Here is a 25,266-nt window from a genome sequence, read left to right as displayed (position 1 = left end):
TTGAAGAGGTTTCCAAGGGCCTGAGCAAGTCTCCCTGGGGGAGCGCCCAGGATCTCTTGAGCTTGAAGTGCAGGGGAGGGCCTGGCTGGGGATGGTGCTGCGCTTGGCAAGGGGCCCTCGCTCCCAGGGAGAGTCTCCCTCTCCAGGGATGGGGGTCCATAGGCCTGATGCTAGGCATCCGGATTTAAGCTAGACTGGGGGGAAGAATAAAGAGGGATTCCTTTCCGAGGAAATCCCTCAGTAAGGGGATCCCCGTTTCCGTGTCAGAAAAGATGATCTCGCATCATCCTTTTCTTTCTCTGTGTTCTCAATTTCCAGGGGAAGGCAATGCTATTCACAGTCATTCTTTGTAAGGCTTATTGGAGTAAGGGATTTGTATCCTTTGGGGGGTGACTGAGGGGATAGCCTCCACCTCCATCTGTACACAAACAGCCCCTCCCCCAGCCTCCTGCAGGAAGTGGCCGGGAAATGGCAGCTGTGCCTTTGCTGCTGTCTCTCTGTCTCTCGTTGTTTTGAAATGTCCATTTTAATCAGATTTGGTTTCATTTTCTGAGACCTTCTGGGCAAACCTGGATCCTGCTTACCATGTGGCCTTAGAGACCTTTCTTTGGACGTGTTTTTTGTTTGTTTATTTTTTGTGAACTGAATTTGTCAACTGGAAATAGTCAACTACAGTTGACTCACTGATCCTGATTCCTTCCTCCAGAGTATCTCTGTCTCTGTCTGGATTTTTTTTTTCCCTTGAGCTCGAGGTCATAGAACAACAAACTCCATTATCCACCAGCAGGGTACCTGTTAAAATACTAGTGATGCTGATTCCCTCAGCATAGCTGCCAAGACTTGGGATCTTGCTTAGTATGGTCTGGAGTAAGACAGGTTCGGTACTGTAGAGCTTCTGAACAAGTAAGCTTGTGAATTGAAGAAGAAGGGTAAGTCCTGAGAAGCCGAGAAAGAGAAAGACATGGGGAAGATTTAACAATGTTTAGGATTTGTATATCTGGGTAAGGACTGAGTGGCAAACTTGTTCACAGTCAGTGGTGATTTTAGCCTAAGGACAGTCTCTGTGGGAGCCTGTTAGTTGACCTAGGGTGCTAGAAGTTTTACCTTGTGCAGAAGTAATTAGAATAAGAGAGTTTGCTATTATTTAATTTACTCTTCAGTCCATAGAAGAACATCTCCTTATTCTTGGAGAGTGGTAGGCTTTTTCTTTTTTGTGCATAGGTATGTGCCCAGATCATATATAAATATATATATATATATATATATATATATATATATATCCCCCCCACACCTGATTTCTTCTATAGCATGGCACTGTGTGCTAGGTCTCCAGACATTTTGTTACACTCTGTGTTTGGTTAGGGACAAGAGTTGGCTACAGGAGTTCAGATTTTGTGGGTCAAAATATTAAGGTCATTTGGAATATCCTAAAAATAGTGTAAGCCTGGCTTTTAAATAATCTTTTCACTGTTTTGTAGTTAAAAACCTACCTGGATGTAGATTCCTAGATTGAAGATCCAGGATAAGAACAGAGATGTATGTGATTGTATGAAAGTGGCATCATAACTAGTAAAATGACATCATTGCTCATTTATATTGGAACTGTTGATATCCTGGAAACAGTTAAAACAAATTCATCTGATGTCAGCATCCTTTTTTTTTTTTTTAACCCCTCCCCTAGACTGGTTGGTTTCTTTGAATTGCTTTCTGATAAAGATGATTTCACACTAATTTTTAAGCCTCCCTTTTTTCAACCTTTGCTTGCCTAAATTGAGACCTGACAGAGAAGTAGATTGATTTTACGTGTTGGGGTTAAAAAACTGAAGAGGGGGCTGGGATTGTGGCTCAGTGGTAGAGAGCTTGCCTAGCATGGATAAGGCACTGTGTTCGATTCTCAGCACTGCATACAAATAAATAAAGTTTCATCAAAACTAATAAAAATATTTAAAAAAAAAGACGAGGGCTGAGGTTGTAACTCAGTGGTAGAATGCCCAACCCCTGGGTTCCATCCCCCCCCCCCCATTGGGGCGATGGTGGGGGTGGGGTGAAGAAAAGATTACTCTATTTTTTGTAGTTTTTGAAAGAAATAGAAACAGATTTTGAGAAAACAGTAACTTTGGGCTGAAGTAGTGGCTCTTTGACAGAGCACTTGCCTAGCATGCATGAGGCACTGGGTTCAATTCTTGGCACTGCATATAAATAAATAAAAATTTCATTGACAACAAAGAAAATGTTTTTAAAAAACTGGTGACTTCATTTGATACAAAAATGAGGCAAACCTTTCTTTGCCTTTTTGTAAAATGAATGCATTTTTCTATCAGAGGAATAGATTTCTTCCCCCAGCCCTCACTAGGAATTGTACCCAGGGGTGCTTTTTACTGAGCTACATCTCCAGCCCTTTTTATTTTCTATTTTGAGACAGGTTCTTGCTAAGCTACCAAGTCTGGCAGTCCTCTTGCCTCAGCCTCCAGAATAGCTGGTGTTACAGACATGTACCACCACACTGCACCAGAGAAGTAGATTTTTTAATATTGACTGGTCCTCTTTAACTTATTCCTAAAAGAACAAATCTGAGGTCGAAAGAGAACAGCCAGTCAGAAATCTAGAATGTCCTGAGTGATTCATTTTGCAGTATTGTTTCAGAAGTAGGTGTTGCCAAGAGAGAAAAGCAAAGCCTGTTAGGGCTGCTGCTGATGTCTTCTGGCTGTTGATCTTTTCATCTCTGAAGAGGTCAAGTCCCTCTTTATTTTGAGGGGTGAGGGAATTGAAGCCAGTGGTGCTTAACCAATGAGCCACATCCCTAGCCCTTTTTTTATTTTGTATTTTAAGTCAGGGTCTTGTCAAGTTGTTTAAGGTGTCACTGAGTTGCTGAAGCTGGTCTTGAACTTGAAATCCTCCTACCTCAGCCTCTTGAGTCACTGGGATTACAGATGTGCACCCCCATACCCATCCCTTCTATATTCTTTTACTGTTAAAACAGTGTAGAAGGTAGTCAGTAATTGTGATATTTGACCTTGTGTGTGATGTGTTAAGTGAAGCAGTAATCCCAGTTTTTATGTCCTAGGAAATAGAGTGAAATATACAACTCTTGAGGTATTTCCTGGCCCAGATAATGGTCCTGATTTGTTTCTTAAGATATTGGTATCTTCATAGGTCTCATAGCCAAAGGTGAACACTTTAGTTGTCTCATATGTGTGAGGAATGGTTTTCTCCAGCTTGTCAGATTGTATGATTTTGAAGTTTAAAAGACTACTGCAAAGCAAAACAAAAACAAACTAACAAAAAACACCCTATCTTTGAATAGGTCTGGAAATTGTTCTTGTCGCCAGCAGCAAAAGTAGCATTGGCTTGTGTTTTGTTCCTCCCTTCACTACAGAGAATGCATTTATACTTGTAGGGGATTGGTTCCAGGATCCCCAAGAACATCAAAATGTGAGAATGCTCACATAAGTCCCTTATATAAAATATATTGTTTCCATATTACCTACACATTATTCCTTGTACTTTAGATTGTCTCTAGGTCTTATCACACCCTCCCCCAACCCCCTTTTTTTGAGATATGAGGGATTATACCCAGGATTGCTCTACCATTGGGATACATCCCCAGCCCTTTTTTAAAATTTTGAGACAGAATCTCACCAAGTTGCTCAAGCTGGTCTTAAACCTTTGATCTTCCTGCTTTGCTATACCACCGCCGCACCTGGCACTAATGGATTTGGATTGCTTTGTTTGGTGGTTTTTTTTGTTGTTGTTGTTGTTGTTGTTGTTGTTCCAGGAATTGAACTAAAGGGGCACTTAAACCACTGAACCACATCCCTCGCCCTTTTTATTTTTAATTTTGAGACAGGGTCTCTCTAAGTTACTGAGGCTGGCTTTGAACCCTTGCTCCTCCTTCCTCAGCCTTGGAAGTCACTGGAATTACAGGCCTGGTTTACCACACCCACCACTCAGGGGGTTCTTAACAGCTTGCTCAGCTTATTTTTGGGAGGGGACCATCTTGTTGGAGAAAGGGTTTGAGCCCTTAATTGTTGAAATTCTGAAAAACAATCAGATCTGAAAGAAAGACATACCTTGTTATAAAACTCTGGACTCTGCTTTTAGTGTGCTGCAATTTCAAGGACAATTCTAGTTTTCTGATCGTGAAGTGACCAGAGCTGTGGCAGAAAACCTAACCTAGGTTGTTATGTGGTTCCTTTATTTAGTTAAATGTCTTAAAATCTCTTGTACCTTGAGTGTTCAGTTAGAGTTGGAACTCTGTTAGTACGCTTAATTTAAAACTTGAATTTAATGGCTTTTTACATTCTCTCTACTTTCCTGTTCCCTGTTCCCCAGTCCCTTATAGGGAATGGCTATCTAAAAAATACCTGAGTCTTTTCTTTCCTCTAGAAGTGTTTATATTTATGAACATAGAATGAAACTGAATTTTTTTGGTTCTCTGAAAATAGGTGCAAAGCCCACAATGGTTCTTTGATAGTAAGCTGGTAGTCAGAGAAGGAGTGGATTTACTCTATTTGTTCAGATTATGGATTCAACAAAAACTTGATTCTTGTATGTGTTTAGCATTAAATTAGATGCTAGAAATAATAATGGTGGGACTTAATATCCAGTTGATGCTGTAGAACCTACATAGTTAAGAAGTAGTAAGGACAGAGAACAAGTCATCTTTGTATTGTCCTGAGCAGCCTGAACATGGCAGTTTTCTGTGAGTTCCCCTGCTGCCTTCAATATAATCTTTCTTTCATCATTTTCCTTCAGTCTCACTGAGAGTTTTAACTAGGAAAGGGGGTTAAGGAAAGGACATTTTGAAAAAGAATGAGTCTCAGTTGGTACATAATAGTGTATCTGAATCAGAATTCCAAAGGAAGCTTGTTAACCAGTGTTGTCAGATGGACTGTCCTGACTGGAGAAGAGAGCATTTCAGTTTTGAGCTTGGCACTTAGAACTCTATTGGTGGAGGAAGATGGTGACTTAGCTAGGGAAAAGAGGTTTTTAGATACAAAAGTCAAATATCGCTACTTGCAGTCAGGAACTTGAAAACTTAGAACTTCCCCAGAGTTTGGGGCAGAAATGGAACAGCTTTTGTGTTAGAGCAGGGTTTCAAGTCTCATTCCCTACACCCTATTAGAAACCTCCCATTTGTTGTTTTTTTTTTTAAAGAGCTGCAGGAATTACCAAAGTGTACAGCTGGAGGGTATTGATGCATCTTGTGGTTTTTGTTTTTTTTTTTTTTTGGAGGGTGTAGGACCGGGTAGCCTCAGAGGCCTAAGGGTTAGAATTGGTTAGGTCGGACACCTGCAATAGTGCTGAAATCTGTTAATATTTATTTATTTCAATACTTTGTGCATTGTCAGCCTTTCTCTGTTAAAACCATGTCATAGACCCACAGCGTAGAAACTTATTGCGGTTGAGAAAAGCTGCCAGTTTGGCCATGTGAATATTGCCTTACTGCTTAAAATTTAAGGGGCAGTATAACTTAATTCTTACAAATGAAATGTAACTGGGTGGTGAAGTACTCATGGGTTCAATTCCCAGTACTACAAAAAGCAGAATACAGCAACAACAATCAAAAAACAAATGAAACACAAGCTTTTTCCCCTTCTTTCTGTGTTGGGGGTTGAACCCAGCTAGGCAGGCCCTCTACCACTGAGCTACATCCCTAACCCCAACAGGAGGGCTCTTAAGACATCCATTATGTATAACTGGGATTGGGCTGGGTGTTTTCCTGATTATACTTCCTGATCATGAGAACTGTCTGCTATTCTGGGGGTTGGGCACTGGCTGATTTACTTATTTATTTCCTTCCTTTCCTTCCCTTCCTTTCCCTTCCCTTCTTCCTTCCCTTCCCCCTTCCCTTCCCTTCCCTTCCCTTCCCTTCCCTTCCCTTCCCTTCCCTTCCCTTCCCTTCCTCCCTTCCTCTCCCTTCCTCCCTCCCTCCCTCCTCCCTTCTCCCTTCCTTCCTTCCTTCCTTCCTTCCTTCCTTCCAGCAAGACATCCCCCTTCTTTGCTTTACTGTTCTTACTAGCTCTGGATTGAAAGGTAGAATTTATCTTAAGGCATTATTGTATAAAGCATCTTGGGTAGGAAGGTTAGAATGAAATAACCCTAGGTTTATTGTGGAAAGGAGCTGCTCACATTTTTATTATATTCCCATATTGGAATCCCATGTTTAAATGACAACTGAAATCAGGAGTCAAGTTGACCTCTGAACTGGTCATCTCTGGTTTTGTAGTATCTCCCATGCTGGTGGTAGTTTTGAATTATATTTAGACCTTATAGAGCTGATTATCATTTTGAAAACTAAGCATACATGTTACTCTTTGTCTAATAATAATAGCTAACATTTATTGAATGTTTGCTGGGTGACAGACACTATGCTAGGGTGTTTATATAGATATTCTCATTTAATCCTCACAAGTTCTGGAAGTGCATGCCTCAGTTTTTTTCTAATGATGAACTGAGGCTCATCAAGTTTAAATCCAAGGTCTGGGATTTGAACCTAGAGCCTTCTACATTGTGCTGACCTCTCTGAACAACACAGTGTTTTGGAAGCTTGTAAATGAAATGGTTGTGGTTCCTCTGACCCTTTACTCAAACAGGTGTGGAAGCAGACCTCAGGTACCAGATAACTTCCCATTCCTTTTACTTCTTTGATTTCTGTGAGCTATCCACTTATTTTGTGAAGTACGATACATATTTTATAAAACAGGAGCAGCAAGAGGTCACTAGTTTCCTCATGGATGCTAATAGAGAATGGAAAAATGAACTGTGACCCATCATTGAGTGAGGGGATATAGTTTAGAGTACAAAGGAGGAAAAGATGTGTGTGTGTGTCCCTGTGTCCGTGTCCTCACACAGCAGGGGAGGTGTGGCTGTGCATAAAACTGGGGAAAAGGAGAGGTGAAATTGGGGAGATAATCAAATGAAATTGACTTTCCAGGCATAGCATATCCAGGATATCTGAAGTGAACTACTGAATGTCCTCTTTGCTCTGTGGGTTAAGCTTTGGAAACTTAACCTATATATTAGGGAATGACCTTTCTTTTTTTGTGTTTTTCATTCAGCATGGTTATTAATCTTATGATGGTTATTTTTCAGACCCCCTACTGATAAGGAGTAGTATTTAACAATAATAGGGAAATTCTGAAGGAAGGACCATGAGGTCTTTTCTCTAGAGACTTGGTTTGTTCATCTATGTACAGCCTGTTGAGGTCTGGTACTTTAGAATAGAAATGGGGAATTCTATATGGAAAAGAAGTGAGTCCTAAAAGTTTTTTCCTTAACTCAACAAAACACATACTTTTATTTTTATTTCTTATTTTAGTTAATTGATTAAGGTAGAGATAACTATATTTAATTTGGAAAATTTTAATAATGCCATGTATTATACAGAAAGGGCTTTATATTTCATGCTCAGAATCATATATATACATATGTATAATTTACCTAATGAAGTCTCATTTGCAGTTTGTGGCATACTCATGAACATAACCCTTACAAATGTTGGCTAGTGACGATATAGTTCTTAACCAATTTATTTTCCCTTCCAAATGGTTAATTCAGACATCACGTAGGTCTGCTTATTGCTTCATTTTGGGAACTGAAAAAGAAACCTTTTTGTGTGAATTCTTCTGCCCTTGAGAATATAGTGATGCAGACCTGTAATCTTAGGATTGGGGAGGCTAAGCAGGAGGATTGCAAATTTGAGGCCAACCTCAACTTAGACCCTGTCTCTAAAAATGTGTAGCTCATTGGTAGAACACCCCTGGGTTCAATCTCAGTGCCACAAAAAAACCAAAACGGGGCCTGGGTTTGTGGCTCAATGGTAGAGCACTTGCCTAGCATGTCTAAGGTACTGGGTTTGATTCTCAGCACCACATATAAATAAATGACTAAAATAAAGGTCTATCAATATCTAAAAATATTTTTTTTAAAAAAAGTAATATAATCCAAGGAGTTGCTTTCCAAGTTAAATTTGTTCTGATCAAGGGTTTCACTCATCATTCCTTCATAGTATATCACACCATATTCAGGAAAAAGAGAATACCTTCTTAGTCATACTACCCTTCCGTGAACCACTGTTTGCACTTTACAGTATAAGCATCTTGCTTTTCTCTCCATGACCCTTTATGTTTAGGCCATGAAACTAAAACATTAATCATAGTATGTCTACTATGAATTAATCATAGTAGACATAACAATATTCTTTGGAACACTCTCATTTAATCATTTTTTCACCGCTGACATTTATTTGACCTATATTCTTTCATTTTGGGGTACTGGGGATTGAACTCAGGGGCATTCAACCACTGAGCCCCATCCCCAGCAGTAATTTGTATTTTATTTAGAGACTGGATCTCACCGAGTTGCTCAGTACCTCCCTGTTGCTGAGGCTAGCTTTGAACTCTAGATCCTTCTGCCTCAGCCTCGCGAGCTGCTGGGATTAAAGGCATGTGCCACTGACCTGACTTGACCTGTATTCTTGGAGATCGTGGTATTTCCCACAAATAAGAAATAGAACGTTGAGACTGGGAGAGAAGTCAGTGGTAGAGCACTTTCCTAGCACGTTTAAGACCCTGGGTTTGATCTCCAGCACTGCCAAAAGAGGTAGAATATCCCTGGATGATTGGAGTGTTGCCATTATGGTCACTTTTTCTGAAGTGTATCCTCCTTTTCAAGACCCTTTACTCATGTAACAATAGTGTCCTAGGATGTCTAGAGGTGTGGATAGAATAACATAGACTCTGTTTAACTCAGGTATAATAAAACCAAGGGTGTATATTAAATATACTTTTCCTACCAACACCCCCTTTTCTGTCACTTTCTGTCAAAAATGGTTTTAAGAACATTTTTGTGGACCCTGGGAGTGGGACTCTCATGTTGAGGATAAAACAAAAGAATAGAGAACTTTAAAAGTTATAATCAAGGGCTAATATCTAACAAAGAGGTAGGGTAGCCTGGGCTGGGAGTTAAGAGGGTGGGACTTACACAGAGGGTAGACTCCTCTAGACTTGTATCTTTTTTTTTTTTTTTTTTTTCCCATGAACTTTTTTTAATCACTCTAAAGCTAATTTTAAAAGACTATTTCTATAGGGTCATTGCCCAGGTTAGGGGCATATTTCCTCTTTTTCTTTTCTCAAGAGAAGAGAAAAGGGAGGGAAGGGGGGTATTCATTCCCTCTGGAAGATTCTAGGTGACATAACCTTGTTTAACCGCCAGTATTTTTTCCCCCTTTCTTTCCCCTCCTACAGAAATGGAGGCAAACGACCATTTTAACTTTACTGGCCTTCCCCCTGCACCTGCTGCCTCAGGACTGAAACCCTCTCCTTCCTCAGGGGAGGGCCTCTACACTAACGGGTCTCCCATGAACTTCCCCCAGCAAGGGAAAAGTGAGTGTGAGGGCCACATGGCCTGGGGTGGGAATGGGCATCATTTCTTTAGAGTAGGTTGATGGGAGGAGATTTGGCTCCACTTTGGGCTGGCTATTCCACAACTTTATTTCCTCCCAGATGGGGAGAAGGTAAATCCACAGAACTCCAGCTACTAGAGAGAAATAAACTTCTAAGACTTTTAGTTTTGACAAGTTTGGAGGGGATTAGAAAAACACTAGCTTTTTCACCTTAGCCTGCTCTTCTGTCAGCCTGTTCCCTGGCTACTGCCACAGAATAGTGAGGTATCTACTGCTGCTGATAACCAGGTTGGACCCATGAGAGAGAGAGAAAGGACTGGCCATCTGAAACACTGCCTTTAGAGGTTGGAGAAGCTGCTTTGGGCTAGAAGTAAGGGTGAGAAAGATGAGTTAAGGGTTGGGATATGTTTGCCTTCTGGTTTGTGCAGGAGAGGAGGGCAGATGGTAAATTTGCTGTGTTGCCTCCTTTCGTTGGGTAGAAAATAGGGATAAGGGAGGGGTTAGTGCTTATGTAGTTTTTCCAGAGAGAAATTTATAATTCCAGATGGAAATGGTGCTGCCATGATTGGTCTTGCTGCCATGATTGGTCTTTTCTAGATTTGACTTATCAGTTATTCTGTACCATGTCTCTACCAAGTACCTCTCTAATTTTGCTTGGATTTTAAGTCCTTGATGCCTAGAAGCAGAGAGAAACCCACATGCCTCTCTCCTTCCTTGCAGTAGAAAAATAACAGGATTATACTTGCCACTTTCCCTCCTATCCTCTACAAGAGGCTTGCAGATAGAAAGATGTTCCTTTATTTCATTGGGTTTCCCGGGCCCTACCTTCAGCTTCCTAGGTTTCTTGGTTCTTTTTATTTGATTGTCCTTCATCATCCCAGAAGTCATTGATGTTGAGCTGAATTCTGCAGCACTGGTCATGCAAAGATTTTTACCCCCTGCATACTACATTTCTGGCCTTATGGGTAGGGGCAAAACCCAGTCCAACCTTCTGAGCTGGAATCTTGTGGCTGTGGTGACTGCACATTCTATTCTTAGCCCAGCACAAAGTGCTGGATCTGCATGTGCCAGTGAGGTGGAGGCTGTCCCTTCTGGTGCCACTGTGGGGCCAAACAGGCACTAGGGAAAGGTTGGGGGGCGGGGAATTGGAGAATTTATTCATGCCCCTTCAAGGGAAGAATTCCCCTAGGGAATAAAAGTGGGAAAGAATGTAAGTCACTGTAAGGAGTCTGCAAACAGCTTCATTTAATAAAGTCTATAGCAGCAGCAGCAGCAGCAACAGCCGGCTTCCTGCTGGTGGCCCCTATGGTAGGCCTGGAGAGCTCCCCAGCCCCCTACTCAGCAGCCTCAGCAGCAGTTATTAAGCTAGCTTCTAGGAGCATCTGGGTTTGGTGTTCCTCAGAGGCCCAAAAGCTAAATATAACAGGGGGACTCCCCCTCCGTTTCACCTTCCCTTTTTCTAGTTAGTGCTGTTACTTTGGGGTTCTTTGGGAGAGTTACTTGCATATATATCCATAACTAACCCTTTTTTCTCCTTCTCTGCCAGGTTTGAATGGGGATGTGAATGTTAATGGCTTATCTACTGTATCTCACACTACTACTTCAGGGATTTTGAACTCTGCTCCCCACTCCTCCAGCACCTCACACCTCCATCACCCCAACGTGGCCTACGACTGTCTCTGGAACTACTCACAGTACCCATCTGCCAATCCTGGCAACAACCTCAAGGACCCACCCCTTCTCTCCCAGTTCTCGGGGGGACAGTACCCACTCAACGGCATCCTTGGGGGCAACCGACAACCTTCATCCCCAAGTCACAACACTAACCTTCGGGCTGGGAGCCAAGAGTTCTGGGCCAACGGCACCCAGAGTCCCATGGGGCTAAACTTCGATTCACAGGAACTGTATGATTCCTTTCCTGACCAGAATTTTGAGGTGATGCCCAATGGACCCCCAGGTTTTTTCACCTCCCCACAGACTTCTCCTATGTTGGGATCTAGCATCCAGACCTTTGCACCCTCCCAGGAGGTAGGCAGTGGAATCCATCCTGATGAGGCAGCAGAAAAGGAGCTGACAGTTGTGGCAGAGAATGGCACTGGCTTGGTAGGCAGCCTGGAGCTGGAAGAGGAGCAGCAAGGTATAACTGGGTCCATGAACTGGGTGGGGAGAAGGAAAATGGGGCTGTGGGGGACAGTGGCTTTTTGAGGTGAGGAAAACTTGTCTTTCCAGCTCTCTGCAGTGGAGGCTGATTTGCATGTTGGTGATTAGCAGAGCCAAGTGGCTGGTGTTTTTGTGGCTGCAGCACCAGCTCGCGAGTGGGAGTGCAAATTATTTCAAGCTCATGCAGAGCTGCTGGCCTGGAGAGGGCAGGTGGGCGAGCCTGAAACAGCCCCATCAGACACAGCATCAAGAAGGGTTTCTTCCGAAATACACTAAAGGGTTAGGACATGAGCAGTGGGCATTAAAGCTGTTTCAACTATGGCAGGTTCAGGCCGGCTGCTTAAGTGAGCTGAGACTTGTAGTGATTGGCATGTGAAGGAGGGAAGTAAGCAGGCAGAACATAGCATTGCTTGTCTACCCAGTTTCCTTTTTGTTGTTGTTAGCATTGGTACATGTGACAACCCCTTTCATTGTTTGTCTCAAAATAGATAAAAGCTTAGCTTGCAATTGATTCTTAGTACAAGGGTGACCACTTTATAAAATCACAGGATGTTTTCTGTGTTCCCTGTTCATCAGGGAAGACATCTGAGACATACGATGGGGTTCTTATCTCAGACCCCAGTCTCCTTTCCCCTTTCTTTGCTCGCCGTAGGATTGATTTTTACCAGCACTTCTCTGCTTATTTAGAGTGTCTTGATAAGATAGGTTCCCAACATAAAACTGGCACCCTGGCAGCAATAAATGTTGATTGAATGGATACCCTTCTAGCAAAGAATTAATTGCCTACTGTAATTAAATGAACCAGTAGAAGGCATTGATTTTGACTTTTGCTCTTTCCTGATATTCCCTAGAACTAAAGATGTGTGGCTATAATGGCTCTGTTCCCTCTGTGGAGTCATTACACCAAGAGGTCTCAGTCCTGGTCCCTGATCCCACAGTGAGCTGTTTAGATGATCCTTCACATCTTCCTGATCAACTGGAAGACACTCCAATCCTCAGTGAAGATTCTCTTGAGCCCTTTGATTCTCTGGCACCAGGTGGGCTTGGAGGCAGAATCTTGTATTCACCTGAGTAGAGGATAGCCAGCTTCTACTACCTAGAAAAGATAGCAAACCAGAGAGTATTGGAGAACCTTTAGTACCCCCAGATAATCCATTGGCAGACCACAGTTACCTCGGCCAATTGCACTCTGAACTGATTTGGTTCATTTCCCAGGTTCTTTCCCAGTCTTCTATTTGGCCAAGAGTCCTGGGCTTTAACAATTCACTGAATGGGGACTTAACTACCAAACAGTTGGGCTATTCGGGGTCTTGGTTCTATCAGGAAAACATTTGCCATGAACAATAACCTTTTACTCCTACTAAAATATAAGCAAGACCTGTTTTATGATAAATGCTAGAAGTAAGCAAGAATTTGTGGGTGGATATACAAGATCAATACCTTTTCAGTTTTACCTCAGAACTTTGTGTTCTCTATAGTCTCATGACTATTCTTTTAGAGTGTCATAAATCTCCCTTGATTTAATGTTAGAATCTTAACACTGTAAACTAGAATTGGATATTTTCAGGCTAGTATTTCTCAAGGAAATCTTGATTTTTGAATTTTTCCCCAGTGTCCTGCTTTCTGAAATTTTTTTTTTCACCCCATTAACAGAACCAGTGAGTGGAGGACTTTATGGTATAGACACAGAACTGATGGGTGCAGAAGACAAGCTACCTCTTGAGGATAGCCCTGTGATCTCTGCCCTTGATTGCCCTTCCCTCAATAATGCTACTGCCTTCAATCTTCTGGCAGATGATAGTCAAACATCAGCTTCTATCTTTGCCAGCCCGAACTCTCCACCTGTCTTAGGGGAGTCTGTCCTGCAAGGTAAGTGAGAAAAGGTAGGACAAATAAAGTTCTTGGCTTGCAAAAAAGTGAGGGAATAACTATCATAATTAGTACTTTAGTAATGGGAATTCTGTAATAACATATTTGCTGGGAGCTGAGGAGGCTATGGGCGTGAGTGGTGTGATGGTCCTAAAAAAGGACACAGGATACACTTTGACCTGTGTCCTCAGTTCAGAGAAACTTTTGAGACTGGGAGTTTGCAGGGAAAAGGAGGTTAGATGGTCCTTCCTAGTTCCAGGTGTGAAAGATATCTTTTCATACAAATGACAGCAGGGGCTTTAGTTTTGCCTTTTAATCCTTATAAATGGTTGGTGAGGAAAACCAGAGCTGCTTCTTTTCCCAACCCTAGGGAAAAACCATTGAAGTAACCCTCTTTAGCTTAAACGAGGTTTGACAGAATAGATTCTATTTTATGTGGTGCCATTTTTCCTTTACCTACCCTGTCTTTGGTTTCTAGATAATAGTTTTGACCTGAATAATGGCAGTGATGCTGAACAGGAAGAAATAGAGACTCGGGCTTCAGACTTTCCACCACCCCTTTCCCAGCCAGCCCCTGACCAGTCAACCACTATTCAGCTACATCCAGGAGCCTCACCAGCAGCCTTGCCAACAGCTTCCTCAGCAATCTCCCTGGCAGTTTCTCCAGCAGCCTCCCCAGAAATCTTACCAGAAGTCTCCCCAGCAGTTTCTCCAGCAGCCTCCCCACTTGTCTCCCCAGTAGTCTTCCCAACAGTCTCTTCAACTTCCTCAGCAGCCCTCCCAGCAGTCTCCTCCTCGGAAGTCTCCTTGACAACTTCAGTGACTTCCCCAAAAGCTTCCCCTGTAACTTCCCCAGCAGTTGCCTTCCCAACAGCTTCCCCAGCCAGTAAGGATGTTAGCAGCTTCCCTGAGGCCTCTGCTGACCTGGAAGAGATTACTGGGGGAGTCACTACTTCTGCAAGTGGTGAGCATTCAGATTCTGTTCTACCTCTGGTTTGTTCCAGAAAAGTTTTATGTCCTGTGTTGCATTCAGCCTTCCCTTACTAGCCTGTTTTCAGAATTTTTCTTAAACTCTTTAACTTGGGTATCCCCTGTCTTCCTCCAAAGGTGATATTCTCAGAAGACGTATTGCTACCCCAGAAGAAGTTCGTCTTCCCCTCCAGCATGGGTAAATGCTCTAGATTGCTATGTGCATTGACCTTGACAAGTTGAATGCATGACTCTAGGAAGAAAGGAGCTCGCCTCTTCAGATCTTTTTTTTGGAACTGGGGGGTCGAGCCCAGAGCTTTGCGAATGCAAGGCAGACGCTTTGCCATTGAGCTACATCCCAGCCCAGGAGCTCCCCTCTTCATCTGAAGTGGGAGAAGAATGGGTTAGACAGGAGCAGATTACAGGACATTTATCTTTTATCATAATGTTATCTCCAAATGAGCAAGGCTGCTGACAGCAAGGGCCTTGTGGAAATAACTGTCTTGCTGGATCTTCCCCACGCCAACCCCTGTAAGGCTACTTGTGGTCACCAAGTATGAGTACTGCTTAAAATTTGAGAGAAAAATAAGGCTTAGTCTTAATAAGACTCTTGCTTAGAATAGAGAGTTCTAACTAAAACCTGGCCTACTGAGTCATTTCATGGAGTCAGCTGCAAGTTACTCTTCTGCTTGCCTCCCCACCCTCTGTCTTCTGCCTTTATTTTCTTAGGTCTTTGTCCTCATTACTGGAAACTCAGTAATTGCCCTGAATTGCTTCAGGGAGAGTTTTCTGACTGCTCATCTCACTGACTTTGTAAAAATGAGGGATAGAGGTCTTTCTGGGCTTGTAAAATTTAGTGTATTGTTTTCCTCCTGAAGACCGTAAGGTATTTTCTGAAACTCAAGCCTGTCTTCTAGTTAAGCTTGTGTCTCATGCTGCTTTTGCATCTGCATGCAGTATTAATGAGACAGATGCGGGAGGGCCATCTGCTCAGTGGGCTTCGCTCTTGGGTGGCATGGGAGTGGGTAGGGGTGTGACCTGGTGGCAGGGCCCATGTGCTTCTCTGGCAGGTGGCGGAGAGAGGTGCGCATCAAGAAGGGCAGCCATCGATGGCAGGGGGAGACCTGGTATTATGGCCCCTGTGGGAAGAGGATGAAACAGTTCCCAGAAGTAATCAAGGTAAAGTAGCTTTTGTGGGTATTTCTAAAGTTAGAGACTCATTTCTTTGAGCCCTGTGACAGCAAAAGAGCGTTGTCTGTTCTGGGGTCTATTCTACTTATTGCATTGCTAGGCCAAAGACATGGTAGGGCTATAATCTCATTACTGTTGCTTTACTTCCTTCTCTTAGTATCTGAGCCGCAACGTGGTACACAGTGTCCGCCGTGAGCACTTCAGCTTCAGTCCCCGTATGCCTGTTGGAGATTTCTTTGAAGAGAGAGACACACCAGAGGTGCTTGCCCAAGGGTTAAATATGTTTTTGTCCTTGAAAAAGTGGACATGCTGCAGCTTCCTCTTGTGGGGTTTGGAGGTTCTGGGAGGTCTTTCTCTCCCATTGTGACATAGTCTTCCTTGCTGCCTTAGGGATTGCAGTGGGTACAACTCTCAGCAGAGGAGATTCCATCCAGGATTCAAGCAATTACTGGCAAAAGGGGTCGACCTCGAAACAATGAGAAGGCTAAAACCAAGGAAGTCCCCAAGGTGAAACGGGGCCGAGGTCGGCCTCCCAAGGTCAAAATTCCTGAGTTATTGAATAAGACAGACAGCCGCTTCCTAAAGAAACCAGAGGCCCAAGGTACAGTAGTATTTCTTACCTTGGGATTCTGCACCCTCCCTGAGGTATCTAAATGTTGTTGAATTGCTAATACCTGAGTTTCCCCAGGACAGAATTTTGGACAGAATAAATCTAAAATAGCTTCTCCTTGAAAGATACATCAGGGTCCCAGCACTTAGAGTACTTCTATTCCTAGCCAGTTTTTCCTTGAGTTCTAATCACTGAAGCTTTGGGCTATTCCCAGATGTAGCTCTTTAACCCAGAGGACAGGACTTCTGTTTGTTTGTTACCCATCTTTCAGCTCCTTTCTTATACTGATGTCAGTTGTACACCCTTTACCTTGCTCATTTCCACTTTTGTGGAGATTCAGAATTTATATCTGCGTTATAAAGATAATTGACACTATTTTAGTGGGATACACAGATAGGATATATCTAATTTTTTTCAGTAAATATTCCATTTTCCTGGTATAGTGTGAAGAAGGTGAAAAAAATTAGTCTTCTAATTCCTATTCAAGAGGTCTAGCTCTGTCATCTTCTAACTGTATGACTAGAACAAGTCTCATATTTAAATAGTAATCTTGGAATAGGGATATGGCTCAGTGGTAGAACACTTGCCTAGCATGCATAAGGCCCTGGGTTCAATCTCCAGCACTGCAAAAAACAAAAACAAATAAATAGAATCCTTAATGGTTACCTGCCTGTAATACCTATTTTAACTCAGAAGGTTGCCATATAGATGAATGATTGTTTCTACATAAGAAACAAAAGGATAGGTGCTGTTATGTCAAAAATATCTATTATGAAATACAAATATCTATGAAATTCTGTTTACAGAATTATACTTAAATATTCAGTCTTCCATACAAATATCTATGAAATTCTGTTTACAGAATTATACTTAAATATTCAGTCTTCCATACAAATATCTATGAAATTCTGTTTACAGAATTATACTTAAATATTCAGTCTTCCAAAAAGGAATAAATTCAGTTGCGTGTTTGTTTGTTTGTTTGTTTGTTTGTTTTTTTTTTTAATGGAACAACACATGGGAGATGGGCATAAGCAATAGCTGTGTCAATGCCGATCTAACTATTGCAGAGTCCCTTGTCTGCCCTTTTTTTTATGGTACATTCTTGGTTAATTAATGCTGCCAACTATCATGTTCTTTTCCTGGCAGTTTGTTTCCTTTCTTAGTTCTCTGCATACTAAAATCAGTCTGCGTGTTCTTGCCCTTGTCGGGTAGCCTGGGAAAGAGACAGGTTGCAAGGCTATGCTGCTATGGTGGCCTCTTCTCCCTCAACTGGACTATTGCTACAGCAGTCTAGTTGGAGCCAGGGGGGCTGCTCCTTCTACACAGGAGATGCCATTTGAGTTCTTTGTGCCATCACCATGGCAAGTATATATATTATGTATACTTTTTTAAAAAAATAAATTATTCAGGGAGCTGCCTGGGTAACTACTTTGTGACTAACTGATGTGCTGCACTTGATGCTAGGGATCTGTCTTTCCACCTCATTTCACTTTTCTTTTTGCCTTTATAGAAACACTGAATGAGGAGGATAAAGCAAAGATGAATAAAAGCAAAAAGAAGATAAGGCAGAAGGTACAACGGGGAGAGTGTCAGACTGCTCTACAAGGGCAGGTGAGGGGCATTATTTGCTAACTTTTCCTAAAATCCACTTCATCTCTTTTTTCCTCTCCCACTTCTGCCACCTACTAAGTAGCAGCACACATTTATTACCCTGAGTTTTCTTGGCTTGATTTAGAGAATTGGGCTTATTCAAGAATATGTGGGCATCTCCAGGGTAAGAGAGTTGATCCATTGCCAAACCCTCATCATGCCATCTCTCACCTCTCCTCCCCAGCACCCTTGTCTGTTTTTGAATCCTAGCCCAAGCAGAGATGCTTTCAGAGTTTGAGGAGAAATGACTTCCCTTATGGTTTACAGGCCAGAAACAAACGGAAACAAGAGACCAAGAGCTTAAAGCAGAAGGATGCTAAGAAGAAATTCAAGGTAGGTGTATGTACACACTCACCGAGTCTAATTTTGAAGTCACCAAAATGGGACCAAGGAAGGGTGGTGACTGGTGTTTTTATGGCATTCTTGGTTCCTCTCTCCTTTGGGTGGGTAGGCTGAGAAGGAAAAGATAAAGACAAAGCAAGAAAAAATGAAGGAAAAAATGAAGAGGGAAAAGAAAGAGAAGGTAAAAATAAAGGAGGAGGTGGCCAAAGCCAAGCCAGCTTGTAAAGCAGATAAGACCCTGGCCACACAGAGGCGCCTAGAGGAACGGCAGAGGCAACAGAAGATCTTGGAGGAGATGAAGAAACCCACAGAGGATATGTGTCTGTCTGACCACCAGGTAGTGAGGGGAGAGTAACCGTTCCTGGGTCATGGAGGGGCCAGTTGTGAGGACATTTCTGTAAAAGAAAGGACCTCATGGACTTCTATATTGTTGCCTTCTGATAAGTCTAACAGGACGCCCTACCACTTTTATCCCTCCAGCCTCTGCCTGACTTCACACGCATTCCTGGTTTGACACTGCCCAGTAGGGCCTTCTCAGACTGCTTGACCATCGTGGAGTTCCTGCACAGCTTCGGCAAGGTGCTGGGCTTTGATCCTACCAAAGATGTGCCTAGCCTGGGAGTCCTGCAAGAGGGACTCCTGTGCCAAGGTGACAGCTTGGGCAAGGTGCAAGACCTACTGGTGCGGCTCCTAAAGGCTGCACTTTATGATCCTGGCTTGCCCTCCTACTGTCAGGTGAGTTTCTGTCCTAGGCAGGCTGGGAGGGCTTGAGATAGGCTTTGTCTCAGTTTTGCTTTCTCTTTTAGAACACTTAAAAGTCCCTTCCTTAAAGGAGTGAGGAAATGAAGTAGATGTAGCTTCTTCGTTTGTTTTCCCCTTTATTTCTTTTTCTTCCTGATGCTTCTGGCTTTACTTTATTCCCTTTCTTTTATATGTTTTATTTTTTTTAATTTGTGCTTTTCTTTTGCAGTCTTTCAACTTTCATACTTTTCCTCTTGTCCAATTCATTTATTTATTTATTTTTGTACCAGGGATTGAACCCAGGGGTGCTTAACCACTGAGCCACATACCCAGCCCTTTTTATTTTTATTTTGAGACAGGTCTTGCTCAGTTACTTAGGTTGCTGAGACTGACCTTGAACTTGTGATCCTCCTGCCTTAGCCTCCCGAGCTGCTGGGATGATAGGTGTGCACCACCATGCCCAGCTGTCTTGTTCAATCTCTTTTTTTAAGTTGTTGATGGACCTTTATTTTATTCATTTATTTATATGCAGTGCTAAGAATCAAATCCAGTGCCTCACACATGTGAGGCAAGTGCTCTACCACTGAGCCACGACTTCAGCCCTCTTGTTGTTCAGTCTTAACCCTAAAATGCTAGTTTCATCCCGTTTGAGTTGTTCCCCTTTTCTTCCTCATTTCCATTATGTTCTCCTCCAAACAGTCCCTAAAGATCTTGGGGGAGAAGGTGTCTGAGATCCCACTGACAAGAGATAATGTGTCTGAGATCCTGCGTTGCTTCCTCATGGCATATGGAGTAGAACCAGCCCTCTGTGACAGCCTGCGCACCCAGCCTTTTCAGGCCCAGCCACCCCAACAGAAGGCTGCTGTCCTGGCCTTCCTCGTGCACGAGCTCAATGGCTCCACCCTCATCATCAAGTGAGGGGCTGGCAGTGGGGGTGGTTATCCTATACCTGTGTCAGAATGGGATGGGGGAGGAGTTTAGTCATTTAGAAGTTCTGGGGTGATGTCTACCCTCTGCCAGGTTCTGAAGATGTTTGACTTGTAACTAAGTCTTAGTGCCCTCCCTAGGAGAACTTAAGCCTTCCTTTGCCATTCATCCATTCTAGGTTCTAGGCTAAAATTCCTTGCAGCCCCTTTACCCATAAGCCTGCCTTCTCTTTTTCTGTGCTGCCATTTCTACCTCAAAATTACATTCCCTATTTCCCTGCAGTGAGATTGACAAGACTCTGGAGAGTATGTCCAGCTACAGGAAAAACAAATGGATTGTTGAAGGACGACTTCGGAGGTAGGGACAAGATAGGGTAGAGCTTGGAGAGAGTGGGAAGGGGTGATGAATAGCCAGTACTTTGGCCTAGAATATCATGACCCTAGCCCTTTCCCTGGACTTGGGATCTTACCAGGTCTCAGGATGATTTAGATTCCGGTTTTTCCTTTTGTGGCATTGTTGTTCATCACAATTTCCCTTAATCTATGCATCTGTTTCAAGACTGAAAACGGCTCTGGCCAAGCGAACTGGGCGACCTGAGGTAGAAATGGAAGGGCCAGAGGAAGGCCTGGGACGAAGGCGCAGTTCTCGAATCATGGAGGAAACCAGTGGCATGGAAGAAGAGGAAGAGGAGGAGACTATAGCAGCTATTCACAGCCGCAGAGGCCGAAGAGATGGAGAGGTACTGGATAAGAAAAGTGATTTAAAAAAAAGAGAGAGAGTACAAGGAAAGTAGGGGATAGAAAGTAAATGTTCTTTCTTGGTACTGATTAACTTCCATTTTCTCAATATCTACTTGTTTCCTTCCAGGTTGATGCTATAGCATCTAGCATCCCAGAGTTAGAGCGTCAGATAGAAAAACTCAGTAAGGTACTGTGCTTCTAACCTCCCAAGAGTTGGAGGTATGGGCTTGGCAAGAATGGGTCATCATCTTAGCTGGGCCCAGGTGGTGCCAATTCTATAGGAAAACAGCCAATGCCTTTCTCCCATATACTTAATGAATTCAAGTCTGTTGATCTGGAAATGTGTTTTTTTATTCATCCTCATTTTCCAATGTCTACCCAGCGTCAGCTCTTCTTTCGCAAAAAGCTGCTTCATTCATCCCAGATGCTTCGAGCAGTCTCCTTGGGTCAAGATCGCTATAGACGCCGCTATTGGGTGTTGCCATATTTGGCTGGTATCTTTGTGGAAGGAACAGAGGGGAACTTAGGTAGGTGTGTCTGTGGAAGCCCACGTTCTGAATCTTAACAAATGTTAAATAGTTCCCTTTTCTCTACCTAGTGACTTGGAACTGCTTTCATTTTATGAGAGTCAGTATAGCATAGTGGTTAAGAGCACAGGCCCTGGAATAAGACTGCCTGCATGCCTACCTGCCTGCCTACTTGTCCCCTTGTCAGCTATGTGCTTCAGTAACTTCATTTGTAAACTAGAGATAATAATAGTATGTGAACTTCACAAGGCAATGAAAGGATTTAAATGAGTTAATGCTCCTAATTAGAAAAGTGCTTAACAGGTCTAGGGATATATAGCTCAGTGATAAAATACAGTACAAGGTCCTGAATTCGGTCCCCAGTACACAAAAAAAATGAAATGTTAGTTTATGATTATGTTGCTGATGTTCACTTAGAACATATAGTATTTCTTTCCCAGATACTTTGTTCATTGGCACCTAAGCTGCTAACCACGAAATCTCAAAAAAGGGGGACTAGTCCAATAGGAAAAGAAAGTATATATCCTGTGCTTATAGGATATATAAGCCTGCTTCTTTCCCATTATATATATCATTATATTATATTAAGTGTATGTCTTAAGCTCTTTACTTCTCTTCACAGTTCCTGAAGATATGATAAAGCAAGAAACTGACTCCTTAAAGGTGGCAGCCCATCCACCACCCAACCCTGCTCTCTTATTTGTGAAGAGAGAGTTAGCTGGTTCCAACAGCTCTACCAGTTCTCCTGCCCGGACCCGAGGCCGACCTCGAAAAACTAAGCCTGGGTCAATGCAATCTAGGCAACCTAAGTCCCCTGTTAAGGGTCAGGATTTAGAACAGCCCCAGGCCCAGCTTCATCCAGAAGCTCAGTCCCATCCTCAGCTTCATTCACCTGCCCAACCCCAGCTGCAGTCCCATCCTCAGTCCCATAATGGGTTCCTGGAGCCAGAAAGCTCCCATTTGTCTTTGGGTCAGAGCCAGCATGACCTCAGTCAGTCAGCCTTCTTGTCTTGGCTGAGCCAGACTCAGAGCCACTGTTCCCTGTTGAGCAGCTCAGTCCTTACGCCTGATAGCAGCCCAGGAAAACTAGACCCAGCCCCACCTCAGCCCCTAGAGGAGCCAGAGCCTGATGAGGCAGAATCTGGCCCTGATCCTCAAGCACCCTGGTTTAACTTCTCAGCCCAGATGCCCTGCAATGCTGCCCCTACACCACCCCCTGCAGTTTCTGAAGACCAACCTGCTCCCTCCCCTCAGTTGCCTGCCTCTTCCAAGCCAGTAAGTAGCCAGAATTAGTATATGCTTGGCTTCATCTTGCCGCAGGCTTCATTGCTTGATTGGGAGGGGCTGTTGTCTGAAGTTGAGGGAACTGTAAATGTGAGAATATTCTCATTGCTCTATGTCTCAACTTATTCACAGATGAGTAGACCCAGTGTTACCAATCCCTGTTCACCAGTGCAATTCTGTTCCACTCCCTTGCCCGGGGTGGCTCCTAAGAGGCGAACAGGAGACCCTGGAGAAATGCCACAGAGTCCTGTGGGGCTGGGACAGCCAAAACGGAGAGGGAGACCTCCCAGCAAATTTTTCAAACAGATGGAGCAGCGTTACCTAACCCAGTTGACAGCCCAGCCTGTCCCTCCTGGTGAGTGATCTTGGGTGGAAATGGGGTAAGAGTGTAGATAAGAGTGGTGAACAATGTGGACAGTGTGATTCATAGTTGACTCCCTCACGCCCTGCACTTGTCAGTAAATATCCTCTGCTCACAGAGATGCGCTCAGGCTGGTGGTGGATCCAAGATCCTGAGACATTGGATTCTATGCTCAAGGCCCTGCACCCTCGAGGCATCAGGGAAAAGGCACTTCACAAACACCTTAACAAGCACAGGGACTTCTTGCAGGAAGTCTGCTTACGGCCCACAACTGGTAAGTACATACCTTGACCCAATCTGATGTAAATAATTCAGGGTAAATGTTGAACTGCTGCTGTGGTTAGCAGCCTGATGGGTCTGTGCCTCTGCCACTCCCTCCTTAGATTCCATCTTTGAGCCCACTCAGCTACCTGCTTTTGAAGAAGGGATTATGAGCTGGTCCTCCCAAGAGAAGACATATGAAACAGACCTCGCTGTGCTTCAGTGGGTGGAGGAGCTGGAACAGCGGGTTATCCTGTCCGATCTGCAGATTCGGGTATACTGGGAATGGCAGTGGCTTGGGAGTTGTTTAGGGGAGGACATCAATCCCTGTTAGGAAAAACCCTCTGTTTCCACTTCACAGGTGACCTAACCATGAGCTTAAATGGGTCATGTTTTTTGTTTTGTTTTCTATGCCTAAATTTCTTCCATAAATGAATTTTATTCCTCCCTGAAGGGTTGGACATGTCCTAGCCCAGACTCTACTCGGGAAGACTTGGCCTACTGTGAGCATCTGCCTGACTCCCAGGAGGATATTACCTGGAGAGGTCGGGGCAGGGAAGGGCTGGTACCTCAACGTAAAAGTACCAACCCTCTGGACCTGGCCGTTATGCGACTGGCTGCCCTGGAACAGAATGTGGAGCGGCGGTATCTGCGGGAACCTCTCTGGCCAGCTCATGAAGTGGTATTAGAGAAGGCCCTGCTCAGCACACCCAATGGTGCTCCTGAGGGCACTACTACAGAGATGTGAGTGATTCCCATTCCACTTTTCTTGATTTTGGAGAGAAAAGGGATAAGTACTCGCTTCTTTAATGGATCTTACTTTTCCTTCAAAGAGCATCATGTTCTCCCTACAGATCTTATGAAATCACTCCTCGAGTTCGTGTCTGGCGCCAGACACTTGAGCGATGCCGGAGCGCAGCACAGGTGTGCTTGTGTGTAGGCCAGCTAGAGAGGTCCATTGCTTGGGAGAAGTCTGTCAACAAAGTGGTAAGAGACTGGAAGAGTCTGGAAAGGCTGAGGAACCAGCTGCCCAGGGTGGGTGGAGTCACTGGTATGCAGAGGCTTGAGGGCTCACTCTCTCTCCTTACTACCTTGCTCCAGACCTGTCTAGTCTGTCGGAAGGGTGACAATGATGAGTTTCTTCTGCTTTGTGATGGGTGTGACCGTGGCTGCCATATTTATTGCCATCGGCCCAAGATGGAGGCCGTTCCAGAAGGGGACTGGTTTTGTGCTGTCTGTTTGGCCCAGGTGAGGTTTCTGCTGATTCTCATTCCCATCATAAATTGGAGATTTTCTTATTTATCCCATTTACTACCAATCCTTTATGTGTCCCTTATTTGCTCTGAGGCTTTCCTTGGAATGAGCTCCTTGACAGGGTGTTAGGAGACCTGACCAGGGTTCTGGTCCTGCTTAAATTCTATAGCCTCAGTTGCTTACTATATAAAATTGGAGTAATTATACCTTTTACCCCTACTTGATGAGTTATGTGAGTAAATTCATATCATACGTTTTTTGTTTTTGTGGTTTTTTTTTTTTTTTTTTTTTTTGGGTGGTGCTGGGGATTGAACCCAGGGCCTTGTGCATGCAAGGCAAGCACTTTACCAACTGAGCTATATCTGCAGCCCCTCATATGTATTTTGAAGCTTCAGTCACACTTAGGTAGGAATTTCAGTGAATTGGAAGACAAGTGGGGTGCCCTCTCCGTTGCTCATCTCACCTTTTCCTGCCCTCAGCAGGTAGAAGAAGAATTCACTCAGAAACCTGGTTTCCCAAAGCGAGGCCAGAAGCGGAAAAGTGGTTATTGGCAGAACTTCCCAGAGAGTGATGGCCGCCGTCGCCGAGTACTGTCAAGGGGCCGAGAAAGCCCAGCAGTGCCTCGGTACTCAGAGGAGGGTCTGTCTCCCTCTAAGCGGCGGCGAATCTCAATGCGGAACCATCATAGTGATCTCACATTTTGCGAGTGAGTTGAGGGAGTTCTGGGACAGCTGGCTTTCCTTCTGGCAGAGGGAAGGGCTGGAAGGGGTCAATGTGTGTCCACTTCTGGATATAGAACCATCACTGTCCCTGAACTGATAGGATTATCCTTATGGAGATGGAGTCTCATGATGCAGCCTGGCCTTTCCTGGAACCTGTGAATCCACGTTTGGTGAGCGGGTACCGGCGCATCATAAAGAACCCAATGGATTTTTCTACCATGCGGGAGCGCCTGCTCAGAGGAGGGTAAG

At 43.8% G+C, this 25,266-nt stretch overlaps 1 protein-coding gene across 8 annotated transcripts in view; it reads left to right on the top strand.

The window, feature by feature from the left end:
* The window catches only part of BAZ2A (bromodomain adjacent to zinc finger domain 2A), a 34,164-nt gene that overhangs the window by 6,000 nt on the left and 2,898 nt on the right, over positions 1 to 25,266 (top strand). For 5 of the 8 annotated variants that reach the window (XM_079143215.1, XM_079143217.1, XM_079143219.1 and 2 more), the window contains 27 exons: positions 9,249 to 9,386; positions 10,953 to 11,543; positions 12,418 to 12,603; positions 13,220 to 13,435; positions 13,914 to 14,399; positions 14,543 to 14,603; positions 15,475 to 15,583; positions 15,753 to 15,854; positions 15,986 to 16,196; positions 17,719 to 17,819; positions 18,126 to 18,191; positions 18,310 to 18,537; positions 18,681 to 18,935; positions 19,641 to 19,855; positions 20,151 to 20,225; positions 20,427 to 20,607; positions 20,736 to 20,795; positions 20,991 to 21,135; positions 21,758 to 22,410; positions 22,552 to 22,774; positions 22,899 to 23,054; positions 23,164 to 23,315; positions 23,496 to 23,785; positions 23,896 to 24,028; positions 24,143 to 24,289; positions 24,775 to 25,001; positions 25,118 to 25,261. In XM_079143215.1, the coding sequence (XP_078999341.1) occupies positions 9,249 to 9,386; positions 10,953 to 11,543; positions 12,418 to 12,603; positions 13,220 to 13,435; positions 13,914 to 14,399; positions 14,543 to 14,603; positions 15,475 to 15,583; positions 15,753 to 15,854; positions 15,986 to 16,196; positions 17,719 to 17,819; positions 18,126 to 18,191; positions 18,310 to 18,537; positions 18,681 to 18,935; positions 19,641 to 19,855; positions 20,151 to 20,225; positions 20,427 to 20,607; positions 20,736 to 20,795; positions 20,991 to 21,135; positions 21,758 to 22,410; positions 22,552 to 22,774; positions 22,899 to 23,054; positions 23,164 to 23,315; positions 23,496 to 23,785; positions 23,896 to 24,028; positions 24,143 to 24,289; positions 24,775 to 25,001; positions 25,118 to 25,261 (5,551 nt within the window). Of the gene's footprint in view, positions 1 to 9,248; positions 9,387 to 10,952; positions 11,544 to 11,639; positions 11,777 to 12,417; positions 12,604 to 13,219; positions 13,436 to 13,913; positions 14,400 to 14,542; positions 14,604 to 15,474; positions 15,584 to 15,752; positions 15,855 to 15,985; positions 16,197 to 17,718; positions 17,820 to 18,125; positions 18,192 to 18,309; positions 18,538 to 18,680; positions 18,936 to 19,640; positions 19,856 to 20,150; positions 20,226 to 20,426; positions 20,608 to 20,735; positions 20,796 to 20,990; positions 21,136 to 21,757; positions 22,411 to 22,551; positions 22,775 to 22,898; positions 23,055 to 23,163; positions 23,316 to 23,495; positions 23,786 to 23,895; positions 24,029 to 24,142; positions 24,290 to 24,774; positions 25,002 to 25,117; positions 25,262 to 25,266 lie in introns of those variants that run through there. The other 3 variants (XM_079143216.1, XM_079143221.1, XM_079143222.1) reach the window with 3 other exon arrangements.

Source organism: Sciurus vulgaris (genome assembly GCF_902686455.1).
Source record: "Sciurus vulgaris genome assembly, chromosome: 5".
NCBI lineage: Eukaryota > Metazoa > Chordata > Mammalia > Rodentia > Sciuridae > Sciurus > Sciurus vulgaris.
Note: the sequence above shows the minus strand (reverse complement) of the source record. Positions and strands in the feature narration are given on the sequence as shown.